This window comes from Purpureocillium lilacinum, assembly GCF_023168085.1.
Source record: "Purpureocillium lilacinum CBS 284.36 DNA, scaffold_5, whole genome shotgun sequence".
Lineage (NCBI taxonomy): Eukaryota > Fungi > Ascomycota > Sordariomycetes > Hypocreales > Ophiocordycipitaceae > Purpureocillium > Purpureocillium lilacinum.
In genome coordinates, this window is record NW_027072115.1 from 3,510,644 (window position 1) to 3,523,927 (window position 13,284).

The 13,284-nt window shown below is 59.8% G+C and overlaps 5 protein-coding genes across 5 annotated transcripts; 3 read left to right on the forward strand and 2 right to left on the reverse strand.

The window, feature by feature from the left end:
* Positions 1 to 1,171: 1,171 nt before the first annotated feature.
* On the forward strand, positions 1,172 to 3,271 carry PLICBS_007657 (uncharacterized protein; the record flags this gene model as incomplete). Its single annotated transcript, XM_018321116.2, has 3 exons — positions 1,172 to 1,627; positions 1,686 to 3,089; positions 3,140 to 3,271. The coding sequence occupies 3 exons, from the start codon at positions 1,172 to 1,174 to the stop codon at positions 3,269 to 3,271; spliced, it is 1,992 nt and encodes a 663-aa protein (XP_018181013.2).
* Positions 3,272 to 4,039: 768 nt separating this feature from the next.
* On the reverse strand, positions 4,040 to 5,542 carry PLICBS_007658 (uncharacterized protein; the record flags this gene model as incomplete). Its single annotated transcript, XM_018321117.2, has 2 exons — positions 4,040 to 5,299; positions 5,360 to 5,542. The coding sequence occupies 2 exons, from the start codon at positions 5,540 to 5,542 to the stop codon at positions 4,040 to 4,042; spliced, it is 1,443 nt and encodes a 480-aa protein (XP_018181014.2).
* A 2,144-nt stretch (positions 5,543 to 7,686) lies between these two features.
* PLICBS_007659 (uncharacterized protein) lies at positions 7,687 to 9,957 on the forward strand (the record flags this gene model as incomplete). Its single annotated transcript, XM_018321118.2, has 1 exon — positions 7,687 to 9,957. The coding sequence occupies one exon, from the start codon at positions 7,687 to 7,689 to the stop codon at positions 9,955 to 9,957; it is 2,271 nt and encodes a 756-aa protein (XP_018181015.2).
* Positions 9,958 to 10,365: 408 nt separating this feature from the next.
* Positions 10,366 to 10,902, forward strand: PLICBS_007660 (ubiquitin-like protein; the record flags this gene model as incomplete). The annotated part of the gene is made up of 2 exons (XM_065601221.1): positions 10,366 to 10,767; positions 10,840 to 10,902. 2 exons carry the CDS (start codon positions 10,366 to 10,368, stop codon positions 10,900 to 10,902), a joined length of 465 nt encoding a protein of 154 aa, XP_065457293.1.
* Positions 10,903 to 11,082: 180 nt separating this feature from the next.
* PLICBS_007661 (uncharacterized protein) lies at positions 11,083 to 12,037 on the reverse strand (the record flags this gene model as incomplete). The annotated part of the gene is made up of 2 exons (XM_018321120.2): positions 11,083 to 11,694; positions 11,771 to 12,037. The coding sequence occupies 2 exons, from the start codon at positions 12,035 to 12,037 to the stop codon at positions 11,083 to 11,085; spliced, it is 879 nt and encodes a 292-aa protein (XP_018181017.1).
* Between the last annotated feature and the right edge of the window lie 1,247 nt (positions 12,038 to 13,284).

The following is a 13,284-nucleotide window of genomic DNA, read 5'->3' on the forward strand; positions in this document are numbered from 1 at the left end:
GCGTCTTAATTTCTTGGAGTTGGTGGTATGTGCATGTTTAAGGGCGGACGAGCGAGGAGGAAAGCGCGGCGCAGGCTGGGCAATAGTGACAAGCTCTCAGGCCTTCTGGAAATAACGTAGAAGGATAGAGAGGAAGAGGAAGAAAAGATCGACCAAAGAGAGGCGCTGTCCAGCAGGGCTGTGGCCGTCGTGATCGTGTGAGGACGTCGCTGCAGCTTGTGGGAGGTGACGATGGTTCAGTCTGGGGTTCCGCTGCATTTCTGGAAGGGGCAGGTATTGGCCCGGTGGGGCGCAATGCTGTGCAGCGGGCAGCTGTTATGCAGGCGCGCATCACAGGCTTGACAGGCTGGGGGGAGTTATGCAGGGCGGCTGGGTGCTTATTAACACAGCTGCAGCTGAGTGGTGAGGCTGATGAGGGAGGCCGGGGCTTTGAAGGGCGCCTGTGAGTCCTGAGCGGTGCCGTGTGGTTGCCCTGGGCCGCCGTGGATCGCCCTGTATTCTGCCCGTGTTTTGGTGCCAAAGGCCCGAAGAGGGGGCCCGGCCCCCAGTAGCGGGCCTTGCTGGCATTCGTCTCCCCGCCAGTTAGCCGGTTGCTGGTGAGGCGGCTTGGCCCGTGCGTGTTTTTGACAGTCGCGCCCAACCAGGAATAGCGCTGTTATGCCAAGCGCGAATTGGACGGGGCTCCGTCAACAGCGGCAAGCTCCTCCAAAACGGACGACGCCTCTTTTCTTCACACGCTCCTCTGTCCCTCAACCCGTCCTCTCTTGGTGGGATATCCTGGCTTGCAGTGCAGTGCGGAAGACGATAACGACGACCAGAAGCCCGACGAGGACCCATCTCATCCGCTCGTCCAGGTCGTCGCCCTACCATCGACAACCGCTCGCGTCCCGTCACGACGTGTCGAGTTCTCCGCGTCGCGTGCTGGTGGACTTGTCACGGTCTGCGTCCCCAGCCTCCAACCCTCCACCCCCACAACTACAACCACCACCACTCAGCAGCCACGCGACAGCGTCCACGCCTGGACTCGTGAAGCCGCGGGAAGAAGAACAGGACCGCCTTCGGAGGACCCTTTCTTCTCCTGTCGACTTTCGGCTCCAGAGCATGGTGCCAAAGTACGACTTACTTCATGGCCACCATCTCCCTCTCACCTTCGCCAGCTCCTCTAGTGGCCATGTCTTCCCGGCGAGCTCCTCTCACCAGCAACCCGAATGTCGCCAACTCACCTCTCAGAGCTCCCTCGACCCTTAACGGGTATCCCAAGCAGAAGCGGTCCTATGCCACCGTCCAGCGTGAGGAAGCCTACGGCCAGCCGCCTCCGGTGAAGAAGCAGGCCCTCGAGAATGGCTCTCGCGCCGTCCGATCTCCGTCCAAGACGGCGGCTACGGCCACGGCGTCCCGCACCCATGTCCTCGTACAGCGTGGCGGGGCCGCTCGTTCGACAACGTCTAGGGACCGTGTTTCGAGGGCCGCCCCCGCAGCCCAGTCTACGAGAACCGGCCAGGAGGCAGATACCCAAGTCTGGCGGAGCCACTACAAGGCCAAGTTCCCCAAGATGGTGTTTTACTTTGAAAGCATCCCTGATGATGTCCGGGCAAAGCTGGTCAAGCGAGTGACGTACTTTGGTGCTGTATGTGCCCCGGCCCTCATCTGCCTGTTCAGTAGGCCATCAACTGACCCTCACTCAGCGCCACGAACCCTTCTTCTCGATCGATGTGACGCACGTAATCACAACAAGGCAAATCCCCTCCGAGCGATCCCAGCCAGCTGGTGAAGGTGCTGCCGAGCCGGCCGTGTCGGACCACCAGCAGTCTCAGCAGCGTCAACAGCAGGACGAGCCTGAGGAACAACCGCAGACTATCAATCCGTCGTTGCTCGATAGGAATACCGCCGCGCGACGGAAGCTCCTCTTCGACTTTCGTCATGCGTCCGTGTCGTCGCAGCAGTTGGATGACCCCGCCAAGCGGAACAGGGCGCGTAACAACGACGTTTTGCACAAGGCTCGGGACATGGGCAAGAAGATCTGGCCCTTGGAGAAGTTCCAAAATATGCTGTCGGTACTGCTGGAGGCCGAGCACCAAGGCGGCCAGCCCTCACGCAACTCGACTGTGCGGAACCACTACGGCGTGTCCAAGAGCTCGCACGAGCCGAACCTGCTCCAGCTCTTGCACAACGAGCGCATCAACGGCCCCTCGGACCGAGACCCCACTGCCGTCAACAGGGAGTTGGTCTACTTCAAGGGTCCCTTCATTCACGTCTGGGACATGGACGAGAAACAGAAGCCCATTATGGTGCGCGAGTATCCCAAGGTTGCAAGCAAGCAGGATGGCGAGTGGCCTCAGTTCCGAAGCGTCGGCAACGGCCGCTGCCCTTTCGTCGAGGAAATCGAGGTTCCTGACAAGGAGCAGCGACGGAACCGTGAGCGCGAAAAGGCACGCGCGGCGGCAGCTGCGGCGGCAGCCGCTGCCAAGAAGGAAGAGGCGGCACATATCCCCATTCTGAAGCCACCAGAGGTGCCCGTGGTCAAGCCGGTGACCGGGAAGCGGACGCTGGCGGAGATGGAAGACGGCCATAACAGGGGTCTCCGAGCTGCCACGCCGACAGACATGCACAATCCTACCAAAATCGCTGCCCCGAAGCTGATGGATTCGCGACCACAGAATGCCTTCATCAGCCGCGCAGAAGGTGGCCGACTCTTTGCCGGGGAGCCGGTCGCTTCTGGCATGCAGCCGTCGAATATCACGTCGGCTATTCGGTCGCAGATGATCTCTTCAACGTCCGGCATTAACGGGGTCAAAGCGGGTACGAGCAAAGAGGTTCATGGCCTTCAGCGCAAAGTGCTCCAGAAGGCCGCCCCTGCGTCCCAGGACCCCAGCTCCCGCCGTCTGGCAGAAGTCTCGATGGAAGTCGCATCTAGTCGATCGACCAACATGGGCCGCCAGACGTCCAGGACGGTGCAGACCCCGGACGAAGACTCTCAGCGCACAGATGGCAAGGACAAGCGCGCCCAGTCACAGACGCTGAAGAGCAAGAAAGATCTGAAGCCCGGCTACTGCGAGAACTGCCAGGACAAGTTCAGAGACTTTGACGAGGTAAGCCATTGTTGACGCCCAGCTCGGGAACTCTGCTAACGAGTGAGTAGCATATCCTGTCACGCAAGCATCGCAAATTTGCCGAGAACGACGAGAACTGGACTGAGCTGGACCAGCTGCTGGCTCAGCTCAAGCGCATGCCCAAGTATCCCGGCGCGGACTCCGATGACGAGTCCTGGTAGCGCTCGAACCGCTCCTGCATCCAACAGCCCAACGTCCCAGTCACACGCCAGACCTCAACTACGACCCCGACATGCCATCGATGGCCACGTCGACCACACTTGTACGCCTCCGTAGAGGCCCCCACACGACTCAGCTTTTCATTTCCGCATTGCAGTCAGATCCCGCAGCATCGAAGGCACCACCTCGCCGATTTGATACCACACACTTTGCTGGCACGACGGCCGCGAGCTACACAGCGGCGTCTCCGATGGAAGCAACATTGCTCGTTCCAATTTTATCTCTCACATTCACTACGGTTCCCCTCTGTCAAGGTTACGAACTGCATGCGAACCCCGGCGCAGCGGCATGGTTTGGCATTTCTTGGAACGTCACGTCATAGCATAAGGCGTTTTTCGTTCCTTTCTTGGTCCCATTTTTCTCTTCTTTTTTATGCCCTCGCTGATGAAGGGCGGTGGGGATAATGAGTCAGGTGGCAGCGGTTGTGGCATCGTTGTGATGCGGAGTTGCGCGTGTTGGAGGGTGCCATTGAGGGGGACGAAACGTTGGGCACCGGAACAACAGACTTAAGGGAGCGCCGTGTGGTAGCGGCGACTCTGGACATGTACTGGTTAAGCACATATGTGTAGCTTACATGATACAATGATGAAGTTTAAGACAAGCGCCGTACAACCAGATCTTGTACTTTCACGGTGTTGCACGGGGAACAGCACTTTGGTGCGACGGTGGCTTGCGTCGAGGGTCCTTGTGCCACGACGATGCGGCACCGACTAATCCAGACCCTCGAGCAGCTTTGGCAGGATGATGTCGTCGTACTGCCACAACGTCGTCTGGAAGTTGACGCTCCACGCGCCGCCGGTCCACCACGTCGATCTGCGCCCCTGCAGCTGATACAGCTCCTGGAAGAAGCCTCCTCGGAGATGCTCCACGGAGACGCGCGCGTGCATGGGGCCGTGTGTGGAGAAGTCGACCCAATGCACGCGACGCGAGGGAGCAGTTCCTGGCGTGCTGCCGCCACCGGTGAGAACGCCTGCGTCGAGGAGCGTCTCAAAGTCACGCTGCACAAGCTCCTTGGCGGCGCGGGCGTCGCGTAGGGTCTCGTCGCCCACGACCGTGACGCGGAAGAAGCGTCCCGACCCGAGATAGTCGATGCGCGCGGTGAAGGGCGGCTCTGGATAGGAGAGGTAGTTGTTCGGTGCGGCGTTTGGAGGTAGGTTAAAGTAGGAAGCGTTGAGGGCAAGCGCGGCGTTGTCTATGATACCAGTGTATTCACGCGTGTAGACGAACTTGTCCAGAGTGCGCCGCTCATCCCTGTCGATGCCAAAGGGCGCTATATTCTCGGTCGTTGGCTCGATTGCGATGAGAAGGCGCTTGGCCAAGATGGTGGTGAGCTTGCCCGTGTGGGAGCTGCGAATGGTCACCCGGACTCCGGAACTGGTCCGTGAGGTGTCGACCACGGTGCTGGAATAGAAGACGTCCTTGCCGAGCAGCCGACCAACGGCGTCGTACAAGTCCTGGTTTCGCCCAGATGCCGGCACAAACGAGCCCTGGAGGCCGAGAATCGAGCGAGCCATGGATGCGCCGAACGCTTGCAGGGCGAAGAGGGTGAGCTCGCTGGTCATGTTGCCGACCCCAAGCCCGGTCGTCTGATACATGAGCGGAACAGCGTCTTCAAGGCCGTGCTTGGTGACAAAGTCACCAAACGGGATCAAGAGATCGCCCGGGATGTCCTGCGGGAGGGGAAACTCAAAGTACCCGGGCTGCAAGAGGTGCTCCCACGGCTCAACCACCTCGAGGAACTTGGCCAGCGCATCAAACTGTGCAGGGAACGGCGGAGGTGCAAAGCCGAGAAAGTTGCCTGTCTTGAAGTCGAGGTAGGTGGTGTTGACAAATGGATTGGTCCCGCTTCCTCGCTTCACGCCCAAACGGTCGAAGAACCCGGTTGCGTTACCTGCGTCGAGGAACAGTTTGACGCCATAGTCATACGACATACCCGTCTCCGGATCGGTGAAGGAGTCGACATGGCCGCCCTATGGCCGTAGCCCTGTGAGCATTCGCTTCCTGACCCTGCATTGAGGTGGGGTGCTCACGAGGATTGATTCCCTCTCAATGAGCGCAATGGACTTTCCGTAGTCTTCACGAAGGCGCACTGCGGCGTACGAGCCCGACGAACCTCCGCCGACAATTACAACATCTTTGACAAGTGACCTGTGGTCCTCGGCAGCCGCTGCCATACAAGGCAGGCTGAGCGCGGCGAGTAGCACAGCCTGCATCGTGACTTCGCCGTTGTCTCAACGAGGACGGCCAGATGCGCGGTGCAACGTGCAGTTCTGCGCGTGAGGGGCTTTCGAATGCATTGTCAGACCATCGTCGCTAGAAGACTCCTCCTCATCTGCAGCCCGCCGATCCTTCCGAGCTCGAGAGATATCCCGCCACTTCAGATCCACGCATGCAGGCTGACAGTATTTTACCCGGGCTTCATTATGCCGGGTAAACGTCCAGGCCCGTTTGTCACAACAGGGACGCTCCGTTCCGTCCAATTCCGACCGCCATGTATAAGCTCATCTGGGCTTTCGTCTGTGAACTGACCATGGACGAGATAAATTGGCGGAAAGGTTCCCCTCACCGACCCTTTCGCTTGCAAGGCGGGGCATGTGACGGTGGGATGCAGAGGAAAGGATGACCCCTTGCAGTGGTTGATCGAGCGAGCTAGTACTGCAACTTGTAGCATGCCACACTTCGTCTGGGGTTGTTGCCAAGGGTCTGGGCTTCACGACTTCGGAAGCTGGGGTCGCAAGCAAACATGGTAAACAGCGCAGAAGTCTTTCTCGAGTACACGGCACCTCTGGCGCCGGTGTTCCAGGCCCAGGCAAGCGGCTCGACCAAGGTCTTCGAAGAGTGTCGGCATGACGTTACTCGCCACGCCAGCCACGTGTCAGAGTATTGTGACTTGTCACGGTTGACGAGTTGGGCAAGATCTTGCATTCATTAACGGATCGCGGTCGTCGCATGGACGTCGCGTGCAGCAGAACCTTGGGAGTCGTGGGAGTCGCGCCATAGGCCGAGGAGCCACTAGGCAGGGAGGCTGCGGATCTGGCTTGTCATGTCGCGCAGGCGCACGCCATGCTTGTTCAGGGTCCGAGAGCCGGGAATATTGGGCCTTCGGGGCCGGGATTGGCACGGCGGCCGGGGCCCAGGCCATCCCACGTCCCGAAGCGATCTCGCGCATGGACGGGTTGGGCGTTTGTGCCGTCGCGGAAGCCTCGGCAGTGGCACAGACCGAGACGGCGCGGCCAGTTTGAGCCTGTTGCATTGCATCGAGGCTGCTGGGTCGACAGTGCTGAACCAAGCATGTTGTTTGTTTGGCTCGCTCGCCATGCCCGTCGATGTTATTCAATTGGCGGGACGCGCCGGTTCTGCAAGGCGCAAGACGCAAGCAGCAAACAGACGAAGGAGCAGATGGCGCGCTGGATCGTTCCGTGGCACCGACGCCTTGGCGCACGCAAGATCGGCCTGCGAACTCGTGGGGGGGCAGGGGATGCCGAGGAGCAGAGGGCAAACGGACGGAAGACGACGATCGTGACGTCGAGGTAGGCGCCTGGCGGTGCTCAGTGCTTCGGAGGGCAGGCGAGTCTGACGACTGCCATGACGGCCAGACGACCAATGCGTCGTCGAGGCCAGCAGTGGCGCGACCGTTAGTAAGAGCGCGTGGCCCGGCAATAATCAATAAATGCAGTCTCGACGCAAACTCTGGCCGAATGGGCCACCTTGTTTGTCAAGCTGCGACAAGTCAATGAATAATGAATGAGTGCGGCAATGCGAGGGACGGAGCCAGTCACCGCCCACGCCTGGCGCCACCACCGCGTGCCAGATGGGCCTCCTGGGAGATCCCAGCACACCACTGCACCGGCCACCACTGCAGGAGCCGTCCGGTTGGCCCCGGCGCCTCAGGTTCCCACTCACCGATCTTTTTTGGCTGGCGGCGTGGTGTCCGAGATCCGAGAGGAAGAAGAATAGATGGTCGAGGGAGAATTGGAACCCTTCCAACCCTTCCGCGTCCAAAACAACGTGGCGGAGATACCGTACCTTGTCTTCCTGGCCTGTCCATGGCACGGAAGCCGTGACTGTTTGTCGCTGCTCCTTCCGTCTGGTTCCTTTCAAGTATATCTTTGCGCTCCTTCCCCCGTCCACGCTGCCCTGCACTCCTTCCTCGACAGCCTTCCGGGTCGCGAGTCACGAGTCACACCTGGAACCTGCCTCCGGACATTCAATCTACACGTCATCAAGGGAAGCTATCCCGAGCCGCACCTGCAGCGACGAGACACAGCGTCCGCGGCCGTGCTGGAGGTTCAATCTCCCTGCTCTTCTTGCATTCTCACCACCGCGTGTTCTTCTTGCACTTAGCACTTAGCCACCCATGGGCCGGACCGCGTTGCCAGACATGACGGGCCACAATGTACCAGCCCATGCCAGTGCCACGCTTCACATCTGGAGGCGCCTACGCGATCTCAAGGCCAAGAGCAGCCCCATCATCCTCGACGGAAACAGCCTCGACATTGCTGCCATTGTCGCCGTCGCCCGCCATGATGTCAAGCCAACTATCAGCACTGACCCTCGCCTCGCGCACCAGCTCGACCTCAGCGTCGATGCGTTGGCCGCGTACCTCTCCCACAAATGGGTCGTGTATGGCGTCAACACGGGCTTTGGCGGCAGCGCGGACACGCGGACCGACGATATGATCGACTTGCAGATTCACCTCTTGCAGCACACTCAGAGTGCAATCATCACCACCGCTGACAAAGACCCCGCTGCCAACTCGGAGCGTGAGCCCTCCCGGACCATGCCGCCCGCCTGGATCCGTGCTGCCATTGTCGCCCGCGCCAACCAGAACCTGAGGGGCCACAGTGCCGTACGCATAGATGTTCTCCGGAGCCTGCTTGACCTCCTGCATCACGACATCACGCCACTCGTACCGCTGAGGGGAACCATTTCCGCATCGGGAGATCTGATGCCCATGTCATACATTGCCGGAGCCGTCACCGGCAACCCGGATGTCTTTGTCCAGGTTGGCCGGGGCAAAAAGGCCCGTGTTATCCCGTCGTCTGAGGCATTGCGTGAGAGCGGCCTCTCGCCTTCCGGCCTTGGGCCCAAGGAGGCTCTGGGCTTGATCAATGGCACGGCCCCATCGGTGGCAGTGGCTAGTCTGGTCCTGTACGACGCCCAACAGCTCACCTTGTTGGCCCAAATGCTCACTGCCTTTGCCGCGGAGTGCCTGGGAGGCAACGTCGAGTGGGTTCAACCCTTCATCCATGCCATCCGGCCTCACCCTGGACAAATCGAGGCGGCAACCAATATCCGGCGCTTCCTTAAGGGGTCCGAGTTCGTGGTTGGACTGGAGTCGAGGAAGCGGACCGGCGACGGACTCTGGCAGGACCGCTACTCCACGAGGACGGCGCCGCAATGGATTGGCCCGTATCTCGAGGACCTGCTCCTCGCGCAGAAGCAGCTGGAGGTTGAACTGAACTCCACCTCCGATAACCCATTAGTAGACGCTGTTGAACGGAACGGCGTCGCGTCTGGGGAGGTCTACTCCGGAGGCAACTTCCAGGCCGTCGTCGTCACCTCCGCCATGGACAAGACCCGTCTTGCCCTTCAGATGATCGGACGTATGCTCTGGTCGCAGGTCACCGAGATCATCAACCCATCAACGAACAACGGTCTTGAGGCAAACCTCAACGCGAGCGCTCACGAGAATTTCACCATGAAGGGCATCGACGTCAACATGTCTGCTTACATGTCCGAGTTGGCCGCACTTGCCCATCCTGTCTCCTCTCACGTCATGTCAGCCGAGATGCACAATCAGGGCATTAACTCGCTAGCCCTCATATCGGCGCGGCGTACCATGGAAGCGGTGGACCTGCTGGCACATATGAGCGCCTGCCACCTCTACGTGTCATGCCAGGCTGTGGACATGCGGGCTAATCACGTTCGATTCTTGACTTCGCTCCGCGAGAGTGTGTTGCCCGATGACACTACGAACGGCGCGCTTTATGGTCTTGGGCTACAGAAAGGGCAGACTGAGGCACTGGCAACATCACTTCTTCCGGTCATCCAGTCAACATGGTACAACTGGAACTCCAATACGTGGAAGGACCGCATTCCCTACGTAGTGGAAGCCGTCGTCGGCCCCGTCACCGACTTCCTGGCGGCGAACGAAGTGGACTGTTCGGTATCAGCACTGGCAGGGTGGAAGAAGCATTTTGAGCGTACCATTTCCGCCTCGGCTGCGGCCATGTTCTACCCAAGCCCGACGATCCCGACTGCGGAAGTGGCAGCGCAATTGGGTGAGGGAACCGCGCAACTGTACAATTGGGTGCGAACAAAGCTCAACGTACCCCTGCATTGCGGGATCGACGACGACCCCCTATACAATGCTCGCAAGGGCTTGCCCACAGAAGACAAGAAGACAATTGGGAGCTGGGTCACCATGGTGTATGAGAGTTTGCTTAGAGGCGGCATGATGGACATGGTTTTAGAGGGCCTCGAGAACCCACAGGGGCACACGAACGGCATCGCAAATGGGGCCAAGACTGACACTACAAATGGCAATGCGAACGGTGTTGCGAATGGTAGCACGGGCAACCTAGAACACCCGGAAAGCCTGCACGAGAAAGCGGAAGAACCTTGACCGGGACGCATTCTAAGGCATTAGACAGACGCATCGCTTGAGCATCTTGGGCCTGGGAGTGAGGGATACATGCATTTGAAAACTCGCCACTACTAAAAACGTATGAATTGAATTATCCAGTTGATGAGGTACTTGATAACTTACTTCATATGCGCATCCTTTGCCTGGTTAGATGCCCAACCCCACGGACAAGTAGAGCCAGGACAGTGTGCATACTGTGATGCACTGTGACACAGATGGCGTATTAGGTGCAGGACTTCATCTCACAGCTGCTGCCTGCCAGGTTGACACACGTTGCTGCTTGCTCAACAACACCAAATCCCCCACAAGGCCAGACACTTCAGACAGTTGGCGAATCTCAAGCGCCCGGGCTCGCGAGCAAGGCAGAAAGCTCATATATCTTCAAACATGGATTCCCCACACGACCGGGCCAGCCCCTCTCCGTCCCGCGCGCCGCTCGCCTCACCCTCGCCGGTGCCCGAGACGGACTCAGACTCGGGCGAAGCGCCCGAGCTGCCGCTGACCATGTCGGCATCGGTGGTGCTGGCGGACCTGCCGCGGGACGCGACGGCGGCGCTGGCGAGCGTAGGCGGGTTCGCGCAGGAGAAGGTGGTGGTGCGGTTCAAGCCCGTGGGCGCGGCGCCGGCGCTGCAGCAGGACCTGTGCAAGATCACGGCGACGCGGCGCTTCGAGGAGGTGGTGCGGTACCTGCGGCGGAAGCTGCGCTGCAAGGACACGGACAGCGTGTTCCTGTACGTCAACTCGGCGTTCGCGCCGTCGCTGGATGAGGTGGTCGGGAACTTGCACCAGGTTTGTTCGGACTCGTCACTGTCTCTGGCGTCGTGCCCGAGATTGTAGTGAGTGCATACTAAGTGGATGCAGTGCTTCAAGAATGCTTCGGATCAGCTTGTCGTTGCTTATTCTATGACTCCGGCGTTTGGTTGAGGAGCCCGCCATCTGTCTATCCTCACGTTGCTACGAATGTTCGCCAACTCTAGTCTTCTACCGCCATCTGATCATGAAACGTTCAAAAACAATTGCCATGCGCTCGCTCAAAAGACAACCGCCGCCACCGCACGCCATGATGCTACCGAAACAAAAATCGCCTCTCTTCGCCACCACCCACTACATCTCCTTGACAGCTTTGGAAAACGCCTCCAGCTCTCCCTCGGGAATCGGATAGGTATGCTCGGGCGCCGGATACTGCCGGCTCTTGACTTCGTCGCGGTATGCTTCGATGGCCCTCTTTGACTCGCCCCAGACGTCGCCGTACTTCTTGACGAATTTGGGGAGGAACCTGCCAGGAGGGAAGTTGCCAGCCATGTCGGTCTGAACGAGTACCTGGCCGGAGCAGCCCGCGCCGGCACCGATGCCGATGGTCGGAATGGACAGCTTTTGCGTGATGAGCTCGGCGACCTCGGCAGGGACAGCCTCCAGCACTACGGCGAAGCAGCCAGCCTCCTGGACCGCAAGTGCATCTTCGAGAACACCGAGGGCGCCGTCTTTGGTCTTGCCCTGGACGCGGAACCCGCCGAGGGCATTTTGTCGCTGGGGCGTCAAGCCGACGTGGCCCAGCACTGGGATGCCGGCGGTGGTGATCTTCCGGATGGTTGGGGCCATTTCCTTGCCGCCTTCGAGCTTGACACTCTGGACGCGGCCATCCTTGATGAAGCGGATTGCCGTCGCGAGGGCCTGCTCTGGCGAGATCTCATACGACCCCATCGGCAGATCGCCAACCTACAAGGTATCCTGGTCAGCGGCCGTTGCGTAGCTAGGTGACGGGGTTCGATCGAGACGGGGATGATCGACTTACAGTGAAAGCGGTCGTTGTGGCTCTCGCAACGGAACGACAGTGCAGCAACATCTCTTCGACAAGGACCTCACTCGTGTCCTCCATCCCCAATGCCACCATGGCGAGGCTATCGCCAACCAGTATGACGTCCATGCCGGCGTGGTCGGCAACGTGGGCGCTGGGGAAGTCGTGGGCAGTGATCATGGTGATGGGGTCACCTTTCTTGTGCAGAGATCTCAGTGTGCCGATGGTGACCTTCTTGCGCGGGCTGGATGGGGGAGCTCCCATGGGTGAGTGGGAGCTGTGTCTAGTTTGGTATGCTATAGGTGCATAAAGAAGCGACTGAGAGGGACGGGCGTGAGAGAGGGCGAGAAAGTTGGGCCGCGCAGAGCGTGCCAGGGAGGCACACGACCGCCGGATAGACGAAGCCGCCAAGGACATGATGTGTATAGAGGATAATGAAGTATTGATAAGATATGGTATGGGTATGTGTAAGTGGTGAGAGGGAGGGTATGTGAATGGGTGACCACGTGACGCGACGGTACCTCTGATGCAGTGAGGTCGCAGGCGTCAGCGCAGGTACCTGGTCGATATGTAGGTCGTGTAGTCGCAACGGATGGCAGTCCGAGGCGTGGGCAATTCAGGGACTAAGAAAGTAAAAGAAAAGCCACACGGAATCAGGAACGGCCTCGCGCGTGGAGAAGGAGAAGGGAGAAAGAGGAGGCCGGGCCGGCGCGTTTGGGGCGGAGGAGGCGAGTTTTAACGGCCGGGGCGAGCATGATGGTTTTTACGATGTAGAATTGAGTATCTCTGGAAATTGGCCCTGGTGGTTTTTTGCCCTGCCCGAACGGCGCGCCATTCTGGGGGCTACCGCGCAGATGCGAGCACCCGGGGAGGGCGCCCCACTGGGGGTTGAGGAACGGGCTTGCCTAGGTGGTGGTTTGGCATGGCCCGAGGAACCGCTGTGGCCGAGGGTTGTACAGCGCGGGGCAGGCGCTGAGGGAGGGGCACACCCAGCGGATGTGGTGAGCTGGCGGCCATGGCGCCCGGGCCTGTGTCCTGTAGGTGGTGTGCTGGGCTGGCACAGCGGCGACGGGCGCGCCGATGGGGGGCGGAGGGCTCGGGCGGCCGGGATGGAATGGGAGGCGACGATGGGCCGAGGCATTTCCTGGGGTTCGTCTCGGTGCCCGTTGACCACCGTTTCGGCGTTGCGACCACGATTACTACTGCCTTCACCGGATTGATGAGTCAGCGTGACAATGGGATCTGGTCTGGTCGCGTGAGGTCCCGTGAATCTGATGCTCGGATTCCGATGTGAGATTCTGCGTAGGGTTTCGCGGTGCGCATGTTCGGAGTCCTCAGGGTGCACGGTGTGGCGTATCCATGTGCGCGGGAGCGCGGGCGGGTGGAGGAAGCGCTGGCCCGAGCAGTGCTCGTGTCATACAAAGGACGTACAACCAGATGGTCGCAGCATTTCCGTATATCACGGTGTCTACCAAGCATCGTATTGATCAAGACGTCACGGCCCTTGCTGC